The 16,402-nt window shown below is 40.4% G+C and overlaps 1 protein-coding gene across 1 annotated transcript in view; it reads right to left on the reverse strand.

Moving 5' to 3' along the window:
- SORCS3 (sortilin related VPS10 domain containing receptor 3) overlaps positions 1-16,402 on the reverse strand; it is a 566,960-nt gene that overhangs the window by 12,856 nt on the left and 537,702 nt on the right. The window contains exons 20-22 of the mRNA XM_070605236.1: positions 13,302-13,435; positions 4,092-4,215; positions 2,305-2,417 (exon numbers count right to left, since the gene is read on the reverse strand). Coding sequence (XP_070461337.1) covers positions 2,305-2,417; positions 4,092-4,215; positions 13,302-13,435 — 371 coding nt within the window. The remainder of the gene's footprint in view (positions 1-2,304; positions 2,418-4,091; positions 4,216-13,301; positions 13,436-16,402) is intronic.

The following is a 16,402-nucleotide window of genomic DNA, read 5'->3' on the forward strand; positions in this document are numbered from 1 at the left end:
CTAGAAAACCTCAGGTATAGTGGCTGTTTTTAGGGACCTAGGGGAGGTTGTGTGGGATGGTGGTAGAAGCACAATTTGATTTAAGTGTCTAGATTCACTTAATTCCATTCGAAGGGACATACGAGGGATAGGTACTCATGAGATTTAAGGCCCAGGCATCAACTGACACAGCTGATTATTATTTACTAGTAGCATTATTATAATTACCAAGTTATGTATTAAAAAGCTAGTCTGTTTTTCATAAATATAATTATACAAACTACAACACAATCCTGGATGTTTCACAGTCAAAGGCATATAGGAGCAGTCACATTTTCATCTCTTTGTAAAAAAATTTGAGGTGAAGTTCCTCTTGTAGACAACTCCCCACAAGAATGCTCTTACACCATTCTCTTTTGTTTATTCTTCTTCCGTTCTGTCAGCTCCTTCTCCATGTCCTTCCCTGGATCTTTCTCCTCTGCCTTAGGGAACATCAGCATTCATGTCTTCCCTGATCCCACCCACCCTGGGGGATGGTCTAAAGACCCCCACAGCCTCAGCTCCCACATCTCTACCTCCAGTGTGAACCTCCACTTGACCTTCAGATCCATATTTTCAACTCTCCTGGTATCTTGACCCAACTGTTTCTCATGTGCTCTAAACTCACATAAAGATCAAACCAGCATTGTTCCCCAAGCATGTTTCTCCTGAGCGGTTGCCATCTTGACTAATGGCAAGGCCATCTCCTACCTACTCTGGTAATCAGAAACCTCCCTCTCTCTCATCCACACTAAACTTTATTTGTCACCAATTCTATTGTTCAACTTCCTAAGGAGCTTTTGGATCTTTCCTCTTCAGGATCTTACTATCTCTTGCTCAAGATAATTGCAGTAGTCTTTTAACTGGTCATCTTTTGTGAAATCTCTCCCCAGCCCTATTCATTTCCTACCTCAGCAGCCCATCCTCTGTATTGCTGCCAGAATGGGTGTTTGAAATAATCTATTGTCAGCATTTTTTACTTAAGTAAGAAAACAACACTTTTCCACTTCCCAGTGCCTACAGGATATATGTCGATCCTCTTTCAGCTTCTCAGACCCTTCACAACATGACTTAACCGTCCTAGCTCTGCTTTAACACACTTGCCTTATAACCTGTCTATCAGCTATACTGAACTCTGCCATTTCCCAAATGTGCTGCGCTCTTTTGAGAGTTCATGGCTTTGCATATGCTGTTTCCTGATGTTTACCTGAAAGACATCATCTTATAAATGGATAAAACTACTATTTATCCTTTAAAACAGAGTTTAAGTATCTCCTCCAAAGACCATTCTAATAGTTCACAGGTATTTACTGAATCACAAATATGTGCTAAGCCTGAACTTCCCTGGATAGAGTGAATCACACTTCTCTCCATGCTCTTCTGAAATGCTGGCAATGCCTCTACAATAAAACTAGTCGCATATTAGACTTATCTCTACATGTGAATTGACTATGTTCTATTCATCACTATATTCTGGTGTCTACCTCTGAGCAAAGGGTTAACACAATCCTTTCAACTTCCTCTAAGGCAAATCTGACATTGGTTAACTCTATACTTATAGAGTCTGCTGGCACGTTCTGCTTCCTGGCCTGTAGCCTTCTGATTACCACACATGGCCAACCATATTCTTGGAGTCTGAGTGTCTGGTTAGGAAAATCCCTTTGGGGACCACCCCATGGCCAAGTCATTAAGTTCATGCACTCCACTTTGGTGGCCTGGGGTTCCCCGGTCTGGATCCTGGGCACGGACCTAGTATTGCTCATCAACCCATGCTGAGGCAGCCTCCCACACAGAGAGAGGAACTAAAAGAACCCACAACCAGAATATACAACTATGTACTGGGGGTACTGGGGAGAAAAAAGGAGGAGGATTGGCAACAGATGTTAGGTCAGTGCCAATCTTCAAAGGAAAAAAGAAAGCAAACCCCTTTGGTGGTCAAACAGCCAGCCAGCCTAGTGAATGATATTAGTATAGACTCAATGAGTGGTCCATTCATTATTCCATTAAAGGAGTCAAGCCTGTCTTAGAAAAATTTAGGATGAGATGGGGCCAATTTCCATCCTCAAATACTAGACTCTCTTTCTCTCTCTGTCTCTCCTCTGAAACCCCTCTATCCTTCCTTTCCTTCCTTCATTCCCTCCATTCTTCTTTTCTTTCTCTCTTTTTACAGAGAAATAATCCTTATCTAATTGTGGAATGGTGGCTTTAATCCATGAAAATGTATTCTGGACCAAATCATCTGCTTCTTTACGCATAAAGATATAAGCAAAGATAAAATCAACTTACTTTAACCAGAGCTCGCTTGATGACATTGCCAATATCTTGCCTCCACTCAGGAATATCAGGATTGTGGTAATCCAGATTAGGGGAGAATGATAAGAGTTGGGACTGGAAGTATTCTGCAAGGAGACAGAGTGTGTGAGTGGGGCTGAGAGAGGCTGTGATAGGCCAGGGGACTCCATAATCACTGTGCTTTAGAAAAAGGGTCCAATTTTTCCTGTGGCCTCAGCTATAATTCCTTCTTTTCAGCCTGTTTCTTGACTTTTGAAAGAAAGTGGGAATTGGTGACTGGAAGAAACTTGCACTCCTACCATTGTTGTTAGTTCCTAAAAATCTTAAGGTCTTCTTCTTGTCAATGAGTATTATCTGAAATGAAAGATAACTATGAAACCCCAGAAGGGGACTCTTGCTACTGTAGGTGCTATCACGTAGAGCGAAAAATAAAGCATTAACAAATTGGGCTTGATTAGAATGGAGCCTTTTCTTGTCCTTAATTCCTTCCTCCATCCTGCTAGAAACTGCCTCAGGGGGTTAGAAAGTAGTCTGAAACCCCATATCTAGAGTGTGGGTAATGCTGAATTTCTTAATCTAGTTGGTAGGTACACAGGTGTGTTCACTTTGCGGCGATTCATAAAGCTGGAACACTCATGATCTGTTTACTTTTCTGCATTAAATTTATACTTCAATAAAAATGTTTACTTTAAAAAAAACCTTCTGGGGCCAGCCAGGTGGTGCAGTGGTTAAGTGCACACGTTCCGCTTCGGCGGCCCAGGGTTCGCCAGTTTGGATCTCAGGTGGAGACATGGCACCGCTTGGCAAGCCATGCTGTGGTAGGTGTCCCACATATAAAGTAGAGGAAGATGGACACAGATGTTAGTTCAGGGCCAGTCTTCATCAGCAAAAAGAGGAGGATTGGCAGCAGATGTTAGCTCAGGGCTAATCTTCCTCAAAAAAAGAAGAAAAAATAAACGCTTCTAGGTGCCCAATGAGAGAGCCTGAGCAAGTCTGCAGAGATGTAGAAAGGCACTCACCTGGGCTGAGGCAGAAGAAATATGGTCTGAGTCAAAGGGTCATATACCTTATACAACTTTCTAGAAAACCCAGGTAGAGTGGGGTTTTTTAGGGATCTGGTGACATTGTATGGGATGGTGATAGAAGCAGTTTGATCTACAATAAATGTAACAATTAAGAATGGTTCTCCAGGATTGAGAACAGGATAGTGGTCCTAATCACCACTCTCCTGCCCTGCTCTGTCCTTATATTCTTAGCCTTATTCTCAGCCTCTGCAGCCAAGGATGTTAGAATCTCCAACAATCAAGAAAACACATTGGTTATGTGTAGTTCATCTCAGTAGCTGAGCTGTGAGTTCTTCAAGGACAGGAACCATAACTCCTCCAGCATTTGAGATCACTTGTCCCCATTCTCACAAAGAGTGGGTGCTGTATGTGTGTTATAGACACCTCAGCAGGACATCAGATCTAGATGCTTCTATGACAGTCTTTCCAGCTTAGCATTCCTCCAATTTATCATACATCTCTGTCTAATGAGAACATCAGGTTGTGAAGCAGACACATTGCAGAAGACAATAAATGCCTGTCTGTGACCTGCTGCTCTTACAATATCAACCTCTATTTAGGAACAAGGTAGGTAGCAGGTGTGGATACCCCTTGTGGACCTACCTAATTTTCCCCTGGCTTGGGGAATTGCCAAAGCAGTCAGCAGTTGTCACTAGGGTGGGTGGAGAGGATTGGTTGGGCAAGAGGGAGTATCACAGGACAATTTTCAGGGCTTACCATGAACTGCAATATCCTTCGTGTCCTGGATAAGGGCATTCCCAGCAGCCACCTGGACAGTGATGGTATTGGTTCCCTCTGCAAGGAATGTGAAGGAAATGCTGCTGTCCAAGGTGATGAGGGGCTAAAGGAGAGAATTAGAAACACCCATTCAGTCTTCCGTGGGATTTCAGATTTCCTCCTTTCCTATAAATCTCAGACTGTCACAAATCTGTATAACATTTGAATATCCCCAAGGGATCCTACCCTTGAAAAAGGAAATTTTCCTTCCTGGAAAAAGGAAAAAGGAAAATTACACATCTTCCCCAAACTGTGATTACATCCAGCATCCAGGAAGAGTAATTATATATTTGAGATACACAGTAAAATGATAATCCTAGGTGATGAAGATAAGACTGGACACCCTGAATTTGGTATGTCATGCTGTTCCTTTTCCTGGGGCAAAGTAGAAGCAACTTTTGTAACCTATACCTTTTGGCTCTTGGAACGGGAGGTCATTTCTCTTCTCCTCCAACATTCCATATGTTTCCGAGAAGTGACCACATTTTATTTACTTCTGTATCACTCAGCCCTGACATATTGTCTTACATATAGCAGACTACATATATAAGTTGGATGCATAGGTATATTACTAGCTTTGTTTTATTACGTCTGTGTTTTCCATTGCAAGTCATTTCTAACATTTTTAATAGGTTGGCAAACATATAAACATACCCATCTGCAATCATTTTGTAATCTTTTTTTTCTTTTTCTGTTTTATTTTCTTGATCATGATAGATAGGGACTTGCCAAAGATAAAAAGAGAAACAGAATAATTATATTATTTTTCCTGAGAATTAGGATCTTGATAAAAGCAGGTGCTTACTGGAGAGAAGAGAATGCAGATCCTGAGATTAAGGAGTCACTATTCAGTGGACTTCTTGAGGCTCATTCCCTCTCAAGTCCTCTGGTGTTTGCAAGGTAAGACAAAATAGTAGGAGTCTTCTCTGAAGGCAGATCGCAAAGAGATATCAGAAGCACAGACTCCCTCTCCTCTCTGTGTGTCGGGACGACAATGGGATGGGGAGTAATATTGTAGCTAGGTTGGGGTGCATAGAGCTGCCTCTTAAAGGGGTGAGTGTCATCCAGCACTCACACACCATACCCATGTGTTCTTAACTGAACATGGCCTGGATGCATGTGCCAGAAGCCTACAGAGACTCAAAGATGTGGCTTTTAGACAGCATCCCCGCCAGAAGACTGAAATTCCTTTCTAGCTCAGAATTGTCAGCTAGGCCTCTGAAACAATAATTTATTTCTTCTGCTTTAAAATTCTATTGCCCTATTTTATGACCAGGCTGATGGCTGGAGTTGGGCAGGATTAGAGCTATTACCCTGAGGTTCTGACACCCTTTCCTCTCTGTTTGCTAGAATAGAATTGAGTACGGAAAGAGATGTACTCTTTCCCTTAACTGATGGGAAACCCCAGAGTTCAAGCATTCTTCTCGTACTTATGGCTCTGTGATGATATACATAAGGGTGTGGCCTTACAAATTAAACAACATATGAGGTACAAGTAGGTTCTGTGATGCACATCAATGCCAATGGGCCAACAGCAGGCTGTTTAGTGTCCTGTGTTGAAAAGGAAGCTGAAGTCAAGCTGGGCTCACCACAGCAATGTCATCCATAGCCATGGAACAAGGGAAAAACCATGTGCCAACTCTAGTCCAACAAGAACAGAGACTTGAAACTCTGACTCTGATACTATTTTAATGAATGACCTTGGGCAAAATCTGTCTTCATTCTGAGCCTTAGCTCTTTATCTGTTAAATGAAGGATCTGGGTTAGAAGAGCTGTGAGGACTCATTCAGTAATCAGAATACCAAGGATTAATGAATGACTTTGGGCAAAATTTTCTAGTTCCTCCTGGTCAACCCATTAGGTCTTATCTGTCAGAACATCTTTACCTGCTTCATTACCTTAGTCACACTCCATGGAAGGAAAATGAGATACCTCTATAGACCCAACAGAAATTTAAAAAAAACACATCAAACATTGTTGAGGATACAGAAGAGCTGTAACTCTCACAAATTTTTGGTGGGATGTAAAATGGTGCGACCATGCAGGAAAAAGTTTAGTTTTCAAAAAAATTGCAATTAATTTTTTTCCAAAGTTGTACCATTTTACATTTTATGACCCAGCAACTGCAATCCTGAGAATTTAGTCAAGATAATAGGGAATATGTGCCAACAAAAAAATAAATAAATATTCAGAGCAGTATATTCATAACAGCCAAAACCTGAAAAGAGCCCAGGAGAATTCATTAATAGGAAAATGAATAAACAAGCCACAGTATATTCATACAATGAACATAAAAGAACAAATACTGACAGACACAACAGTATGGATGAATCCCAAAACTGTAAGAAGTGATAGAAGCCTTATATAAAAGAATTCATATAGTATAATTACATTTACAGTCAGCCCTCTGTATCCAGAAGTTTCACATCCATGCATTCAGCCAACTGCAGATCGAAAGAGCTATGATGGTTGCGTCTGCACAGAACATCTACAGACTTTTTTTCTTATCACTATTTCCTAAACAACACAGTATAATAACTATTTACATAGCCTTTACATTGAATTACGTATTATAAGTAATCTAGAGATGATTTAAAGTGTACGAGAGGGCATGTGTAGGTTATACGCAACTACTATACCATTTTATATAAGGGACTTGAGCGTCCATGGATTTTGGTATCTGAAGGGGGTCCTAGAACCAGTCCCCTGTGGATAGCAAGGAATGGCTGTATATGAAGTTCTAGAACAGGCAAATATAATCTATGATGGAAAAAAATAGTGGTTGGTTCTGGGGATTGGGGGTGGGAATTGACTGAGAAGGGGCATGAGAGAACTTTCACGAGTGATGGTAATACCACACATCTTAATACAAGTTTGGGTTACCAGTATATGCCTTTGTCAGAACTCAGGAGGTGCACACTTCAGATCTGTGCATATCGTTGATACATTTTATACCCCGATAGGGGAAAAACTGTAAACAAATATTGAACTCTAGTTAATGATTTGTGAGCTGAAGCATTTAGGACAAAGCACATAGCTGTCTGAAATTTACTTTGAAATGAATCAAAAAATTAATGTATATTGATGGATGGATAGAAGAATTTAAGTTTAAATAGTTTAAATAGACATATGACAACAAAAGCATAGTAAATGTTAATGGTAGACTACAGGTGGTGGGTATATTGATGTTCACTGTAAAATTATTTCAACTTTAGTGTATGTTTGAAGTTTTTAATAATAAAACATTGGGAGAGAAACAGAATAAAAAAGGAATAGTCTATGTGTTTTCATTTGTCTTGATTCCATGAATTACTCTCTCTGACCATGACTATATTACATTGCCCTTCCGTTTTGGTTACTGCTCTCAGCTCTCTCTCATCTCTTCCCACCTCTCACCACCAGGATATCTTTCTCCCTTAACAGCTGTCTCTTCAGGGAACCTTCACTACTTCCACGTCATCTTCTTCAGCTCTCAGTGGTCTATACGGTCCCTTCTCCTTTTTCTTCACATTCTTCTTGTCTTAGACATGGGTAGTTGGTGGTATGTCAGGCAATGACATCTCTTTCTGAGAGGGGTGGAATTCCTCCTGTCCCAGAAGATTTGATCTTCTCTCCATCTGGCTGATTCCCTGGGAGATCCAGGGGCCCAGCAATGATGCAGGGCTGCAGGACAAGGGAGTGCCATCTGAGGTAGGAGGGAGCACACCACCCTGCCAGGCAGTCAAGGCTCTGAGCCACAGCAAACAAACTGTGCTGAATGGGAACACTTAGTCCCCAAATGGCAGGTCACAGGCTTCTGTGCTGAGGAAATGGCAGGAGCTAATTTTGTTTTCCATATGGCTTTTGTTTTTCATCAGCTGTTGAAGCATCATGGCTGACTTCATCTTCCTTGCAAAGCTGGAACACTCAACAGGATGCTTGAGTTCTCTGTTGGCCACTGATATCTAGTACACAACGCTCAAATTAAATCAAGTATTTTAAGGTTCATTGACTAAATCTATTAGGTAAGTAGTCACATTTATTAAGCCAGGCCTCTGTTAATCCCAGCAAATTGGCCTTTCAGAGCCACACAAATCCAACAGGTGGCTGATTCACTTCTCTGTCTCTGTGCTTTGTCCAAGCTGCATGGTCAGTCAATGGTGAGGCTCCTTACAATAATACCTCACGCCCTGCCTAGGCTGTGGACTGCATTCTTTCCCACAGAGAATCCTTCCTGTGTAACAGGTCACATTATCATCCACTGAGCCCAGCAAGAAATTGACAAATCTCGTGAGAGACTGTTTAGTTATGAGATTTCCACTGGACCAACGGAGCAGGGAGCTTTAGGAAATCTTTGGATGCGGCCTACACCAGTTTGCCAGAAACAGTAAGCCAAGTTAATATTGAATATTATAAAGTCTCCACAATTTAAATGTATATCTTGATGAATGCTGCCATTCCCAAATTGGACAGACTGCAATCACTATGTTTGCCTTACTTAAAACCTTCAGCAGATTATATAATAATGTGTGAAAAATTCTTATCATGGGAAGTGGAAAAGGCAGAATATATAATTGTGGATATACTATGATTAGAACTATGGGAAAAAAACTAAAATACACACAAAAAAACAGAAAGAAAAAACCAAAATAGTATGTATAGACTATGATCTGTGACTATGGGATTAATGTGAAAATTTACAGTTAGGAAAAAAACTTTCTCAAATATACACACACACACAAACACACAAACTCTTCAAAAGTATCTCACTGTCTAAACTATCATTGTCCATGAATCTGGTTTTATCTTCCATCATCCTATCCTAAATCTTAGTTTCCGACAAAATAAAAAGCTTCCATTTATGTCATTGAAAGCCACCTGTCATCTATCCTCCTTACCTTTCAGTTTTTTCTCTAATTTTTGCTCAAATGAATCCTGTGCTTTGTCTGAATCACTCTACACAGAACACAACCATGCCCAAAGCCTACTGTTGCACAGAAATCCCTCTCCCTCCTCTCTGCCTCAATTCTGCCGTTGCTTCAATGCCAGCTTAGGACCAACTTCATACACGACTCATTCCAAGACCTACAAAGTCTGCATCCATCACCCTCTAGGCTGCTTGACGGAGCCAGTAATATTACCTTCCTATTGTTGCTCCTTATAGTATCTATTCTTGGATATTAATCTCATATTCTCAAATAGATTATATGTTTCTTGAAGGCAACAAATGGAATTTACACTGCTTTGTATTCCTCACAACATCTAGCACAAAATACAGGCTCTTGAAAAAGATCCATGGAGCTGAGGCAATTTCACATCTCTTGCTGATAAGTTTGTAGGTTTATGAGCCTATAGTTGGATTTCAGGAATGCTTGCTCTCTTCTATTTACTTATACACTACGCTTGTTCACCACTCACTGCATGTGTGTTCCTCTTGCCTTCTTATCAGGAATGTAATTTCCTTGAAGGTAGGGACAAAGTTGTATGTGTATTCCAAGCAATGGGCTGGCTATAAATGGGGAGTGTCAATTGATTCTTATTGAGAGGTTGGTTTAATTCAACCACCCGGGGGAACCTGTTCAGTTCACCTAATCACAACACATACACACCCCCGACCCCCACAAAACACTACCTTCCATGGTTATTAGCCTAAATGTTTTCTCTGTAAAATGTGATAATTTCTCCTTCGTTAGTGATGTTCTAATAATTAAATAGAACAACGTTTATGAAGAGCCTTGTACAAAGCAGTACTAGGAATAAATGCTCAAAATCAGTATCAGCTCCTTTTACAGATCAGTTTGCTAGTCAAAGGGAATCAAATAGGTTTAAAATCACAGCACTCACTATGACACCAAAGACACTCATTCATTTTCCAGTCAACTATGGTGCTCATTGGACCAATTACTGGGTACTGTGGCCACGTTGATGATTTTACGGCATAATGCTAGCAAAAGGCACTGAAAGTGTACCTCTTTCAAGTGGACTGAATAACCACTCTTGGAGGTGAGAGGGAAATCTGTGGAACCAAGTCAGAGCTGTCACTGAGACGTAGATGCTGTTGACGTAAATGATGAGCATAATACTGACTAATATTTTCAAGTACCTAGATGTCTTCTAAAAGCTTTACATACCTTTCTTCACTTAATCCTCAAAGCAATATTAGAGTGTAGTTACTACTATTATTACTCTGACATTAGAATTAACAGAAATGAGGCCCAGAGAAATTACATGATTTGACTAAAAGCATACTGAGAGGAAGAACCTGAGTCTGGACCCCAACCCAGGTTTGTCTTATTTCAAAACCACTCAACTCTAGTGCTTCTCATGTATTGTCATCCTTGGGTTCTTTGGGAACAAAAAACAACCAGTAAGGTCTTTAAGATGGGGGTATTTGTTCAGCATTTCATGCTCAAATTTATAGATTGAAATTCCCATCCAAAGGAATACTTCAAGACATCATCAATTAAAAATATAAAACTATAATGCCATTCTGTAATTTTAAAATCTTCCTCTATATGTGGTATAATACAGATTGGATAGATGGATATATAGATAGATAAATATTTCAAATTATAGCTCAATGATGTTCATGGATTGGATATTAGTATCCCTGCTTTAGAGAAAAGAACGAAGACTCAGATTTGGTATTTGTCCGAGCAAACGGATAATCGTTAGAGAAATGGAAACTTGACTCTCCAAACACTTTGTCGACTTCTCTGTTTATTTATCAAATATTTACTAGACACTGTCTGGTATTTCAGGTCTTAGAAGCAGCACTGAAAGAAAAAAATGGTGCTGTAGAGAAACACTGTGTCTTTGGTTCCATGTGGCTGCTGAGTAAATCATTGTGTTTGTAATGGCCGAGAACTGCCCCCTTGCATGCAGCACTTTCTAAGTGAGGGTCAGCAGGTAAATGAATGCTAAGAGAAAAGAATGCCCTGGCTTGCCACCTGAAAACCTCACATCATCAGAGAAGAAATGAACTTAAAATTCTTCTCTTTCTAACTTTCTCCTCCCAAATGATTTTCTCTTTCCCCTCACCGTGTATGTCTGCTGTTTTTGAAGCAGGACTTTAAGGTCTGTAACCTCTAGGAGACAGAGGGATGCAGCTAAAGCATCCTGGGGTTGGGAGGTGGCGCATTGGAGATGGAGTGAGGACACCAGGGTTTTGAGTCTGGCCCTACAGTTAACCAGCTGTTTGACCCTGGGGTGCTCATTTCACACAGGGAGCTTCACTTTTCTAATATATCAAATGGGGATCTTATCAACGAACCTCCTTATCTTTGCCCTGGTGAATAATAATCCCAGAAATGCAAAAGCATCAGCAGCCTATACTAAGAAATTGATCTAAAAGTATATAGCACAAATAATGCAAGCAGAAAAGGGTCCTTTGCATCCATGAACTAGTTCTATTTTTTTATCAATCTATCCTAACTCCCAGTTTTTATAACAAAATAAAAAGCAACCATTTAGTGAGTACCTAGTGTGTGCCAGGGAGATACACATTATCTTATGTAGTTTTCACAACGATCAAGATGACATAGATACTATTCTTTCCAGTTTGCAGTTGAGTGAATTAAATTTTAGGTCAAATGTCTTGATCAAGCTCACAAAGCCAGCATGCAGCAGTGCTGGAAAACCTAAGCCTTGTCTCTCTGACTGGTAAGTCCATGTTCTCGCCACCACATCCTGCTGTGCTGTCTCCCTAAAAAGAGCAGGGCTGAATCATTTCCCACTCTTATCACGCAGGGGCTGAAGTTCTCTTTGGTCATCTCGAAAGAAGAAAACAAAACCAGCATTGTTTCATTTATTTTTTAAAGGAATTACTACATCAGTAACTGAATATTTATTACCCTTTTCTTTAGATATTCAGCATTTCCAAGTCTGATATGATAGCTTTCTTAAATTATTAAAACAATTAAAAGTTTCTCTAAGATGAGTAATGCCAATCACTCCAAGAGTGACAAAAAAAAACGCAAAGACAAAAACAGGAATAGAAAAGGACATTAAGCCCTTAAATTGGAGGACCCTCAGCCTACCTGCTTTCAGCTTCTGTTATGCAAGTGTGGTCATTCTTGACACAAATGTCACCATTATCAATTGCTGGGAGTAGGGAGTATCTGCAAAGTCCAGAGTTGGCCCCTTTACTTCCTTTCTTTGAATTGGCAACATCAGTACGTTGCCTGAGAAGAATCTGGCCTTTGTAAAATATCTAGTAGGTCTTGATAAGGATTCCTTACATGCATTTCCCCATTTAATTTTCACAGCTCTACATTTAGATACCTAACTCATATTTTACACATAGTGTCACTTCATCTCAGAGATGCTAAGTGTCTTCCTTGATATTATATAGCTAGTGAGTGGAAAGGCCAGGATTAAAACAAATGGAACAAACGAACATTTAGAAATATTGATTAGATGAGCAAGAACGCCCAGGTTTGTGTAGTTTCCCAAAGTACTCTTTCTTCCTTAAGATTGATTGAACTTTCCGTGTTAAAATAACGAGCTTGATGTGGGGAGGTATGTCATATTCGATTATGTGGGTCCATAGCTGCATTTGGTACTTCCTATTGTGCACAGCCCCAGTGCCCCCAACATCAACATAGAAGATGGAGCATAGGAGTGATGGGGGTCAGGGCAGGCTTCCCCCAAATATGCCAAAGTGGCATATTGATTATTTTGATTTAAAGTTACTTAAGAAACAGCCAGCACAAAAAGGACACTCTGACCATCCTTTGTCTCTCTGAAGGCAGGAAATAAATCTCCTGTGTGAAAGGTACTCTCCCTGTACCAGGAGGTGGAGAGACATCCTTATCACTAGCTATAGAGAATTCAAGGCTGAGAAGCTCCCGTAAACAAACTCTGCTCACTCTTCACTCACTAAGTGCCCAAACCTAAGTTTCTTTGTCTTGTCAGTTCTTCACAAAATTTATTATTTCCTTGTCAAAAAGCAAAAAGCGGCCTGCTTTGGTTATTCCTTTTAGGTCCCATTTCTATGAGACTTCTGTACGTACGAATTAATTTTTTTTTTCCCTTACTAATCTGTTTTGTGTCGATTTAATTATTAGATCAGCTAAAAGAACTCAAAAAGGGGTAGGTGGAAAATTTCCTCCTCCCTGACAGGAGCATTCAGTAGAGATTTAATCAGACGCTGATCAGAAAGGGCCAAACCTTTGTGCTATTGCCGAACCACCAGAAATATGTAAGTGTCCCTAGCTGACTGGGCCACACAACTGCACTGATGTTGACCTCCTTATTTCTTATGGCGACAAATGGAACTCGGAGATGAACATGCTCCACAGGACCTAAGGGAATAAGGAAAACAATGTCACTGTTTATATTCCTGGAATAAACAGTCAAACTTTATCACACTCCCAGATTATTAATTTGAACCCCTATTACCATCACCTCTAATAAAACACGTACCACAAACTCTCAAACGTTAAGAGGGGTGAGTGTGTGTGTGTGGGCTTGAAATGAAGCACCAAGTCTAACAGGGAACTCAAATCAGGCTTGAGAGTTTTTGAGTGACATCTGAACTTAATTTACGTCTGATGAGCCCAACCATGAATGCTTATGAATCTCTAATCTGAGGACAAAGCTGGTTTACTAGACACTTAGCCAATAAATAGGAAGATAAACAGCAGTCTCTTTCATTTCTGACGATTAGCGTGTATTGTGATTTGAGGCCAATGCATTGTATAGAGGACTCTTCCATTATCCTCAACTGTTAATTGGTTCCAGCCTCTTCAACAATTGGCCATTGTGCCTGTCTGCAATACTCAGTGGGTGTCATTCAGAAGCTGACAAAACTGTTTTACAAAAAGGAAACAGCACATCTCCCTAAATCGCAGGAGACACAGACGCCAGGTTTTCAAGTCATAGAAAAGCTGCTTACAAAAAGTGACCAAACTTTTCTTTTTTTTCTCAGAAAACAGATACAAGCAGCATCAAATTCTAAAGCAGCAAGTAAGAGAACATATAGGAACACACTCTATGCATAATAAGTGAGTATTTTAATTTAATTCATTTCCAAAGTAAAACGAGAAGAAGAAAACACTGATGGAAAATGTTAACGTGTCAGCATTGCATTTGTGGGGTAGATGTGTCATTTTTAAACTCTGTGGGATTTTCTCCCCACTTCCACCCCTTCCTCTTTCTTTTTCCTTTATCCTTTCCTCCCTTTCTTCCTTCCTCCTCCTTATGTCCTTCCTACTTAACCAAATCTAATTAAAATACTCCAATATCTGTCCACACTATGTCAGAGCACATTTTCCTGGTTTCCACCATGACAGTTTTGATGAGTAAAAGTGACTAAAGGTCACAACTGCAACAAGGACATCTCTTTAGCCTGAGAGCCGTGAGTCTTTCTCACAAGTGGGACATATTTCAGGCCAACTAGCTTTCACTATTTGCATCCTTGGTCATTTTGGAGACAGTTCACTTTAAAGGGAAGAAAACAGATGGATACTTTCCTCTCTGCTCCAATTTAATTCTGTATTAGATTAAATCTGGTTTGGATCTGTATGATCTCTTCCTCTATTTTAGTGAGCCTTGACATTACACAGACTATTACCCTGTCCCCTGCCTTCCTTATAGTAATGAGAACATATGAAAGTGATGTGTGGATGTTAAAAGTAGGATATAATTAATTATGGGTTGGCACCATTTCTATCACCATCACCATGACCACTACACCATCATGGTTTCTGTGTATCACTGGGGAAAAGTCCCTCTAAGGACAAGGGTGTTCTTCTGAGTCTCACTGGGCAGATCCTATGTTGTAGGTAAATTTATTTGGGGGACAAGGTGTTTGGACAAGGACTGATGTTTAAATGAGGAGACCAGTCAGACCTGCTTGCCCTGTCCAGCTGTACTTTCCTAAACAATCAACAAGAATTCAAGAATCTGTGTATCTACAGCCTGACAACACTCTTTGCCTATAGCCCTCTGACCGGACCCCAGACAGATGGCATCTCAAGAGTTATTCCAGCAAATAATTTGAACCTTGTCACTTTAGATTTACTCAGAGTTACATTTGGCTAAACATTTAATTATTTTCAAAAGGGAAGTCTGTTCGATTTTTTTTATGGTTTGGTTGTTGGTGAGAGTAAAAAATCACAAGGTGTGAGAAAACACTGGCTACTTTCACTGCTTGCTTGACTCATTTTTAGGAGCTGACCTGATATATCTCTCTTTATTGTTTGTGTTTTACTGATCAATGGGGAAGAGAATGAGGCAGTGGGAAGGGGCCCCTGGCCAGCCTATGTCTGGAGGGAGATGAGAAACTTGTTTCTTACATTAAAACCTCAGAGTCTTTCCAAGCTTGGGTTCTTGCTCGGCTGGAAAAGGGGCCAGTTTAACCCTCAAAGTCATTGCTCCTGTTCTCATGGGAAAATGGCCTGGAGCCCATTCCTCAGCCAGCTCATGGGAACCCTGGGCTTTTCCACAGTTAAGTGATGATATCGCTATGGCTTGTGGTCCTTGGAATTCTTCTCATCTTTCTATCACTCAGGGGCCTTGGTTCAGTCAGGGCTTACACTGTCACGTGCTGTGATGTCCAAGAAGATAAAAAGAGACCTCCTTCTCTCTACGCTCATGACAAACACACAAGGGATGCAGCTTCCATGAATTGGAACACCATCAAACATGGTCAATATTTATTCCAGCTTCAGGACAAGCAAGTTTGGGCAAATAGAACCTCAAGGAACAAGAACATGTAGTATCATTTTAGGGCAAAGAACCTGAGTCAGAGACTCCAGGCTTCAACCTAGAGATAGATCATGGATCAGGGAGAAGAGAAGAGAGCTGAAGGCATTCAGGAAGGAGCAAAGCAAACTCCTAAAATCCTCAAAGTCAAATAGTGCTCTTTTTGATAAAAATCTAATAATCTGTGCGAGCTTGGTTATTATGGGTGGCTAACAGCTACTTTTGTTGGCTAATGGTGCAAGGTGAGGCCAACAGCAGTTTCCACTATAATAACTGTCTGGAAAATGGAGCCATGATTGATTTGGAGGAAATTATGAGCACGATAAAAGTTTCAAGGAACGTTTCCTCCTTCATGCACATAACCCACAGTAAAAATCTGTTCTTTGCTGTTGTGGGTTTTTTTTTTTTTTTTTGCCACTAAGATATGTAGGTCTTTGCGCCCTGCAGGCAAGGCCCACTCTTCGGAGAATTAGGAACATAGGTGGGGCAGGTCCTTGGAATAAAAGAAAGTAAATTTCTCTTTCTTTGTCTTCATTTTTAAATTCAGCAGAAGTGTCAAGCAG

Source organism: Equus przewalskii, chromosome 1 (assembly GCF_037783145.1).
Source record: "Equus przewalskii isolate Varuska chromosome 1, EquPr2, whole genome shotgun sequence".
Classification (NCBI taxonomy): domain Eukaryota; kingdom Metazoa; phylum Chordata; class Mammalia; order Perissodactyla; family Equidae; genus Equus; species Equus przewalskii.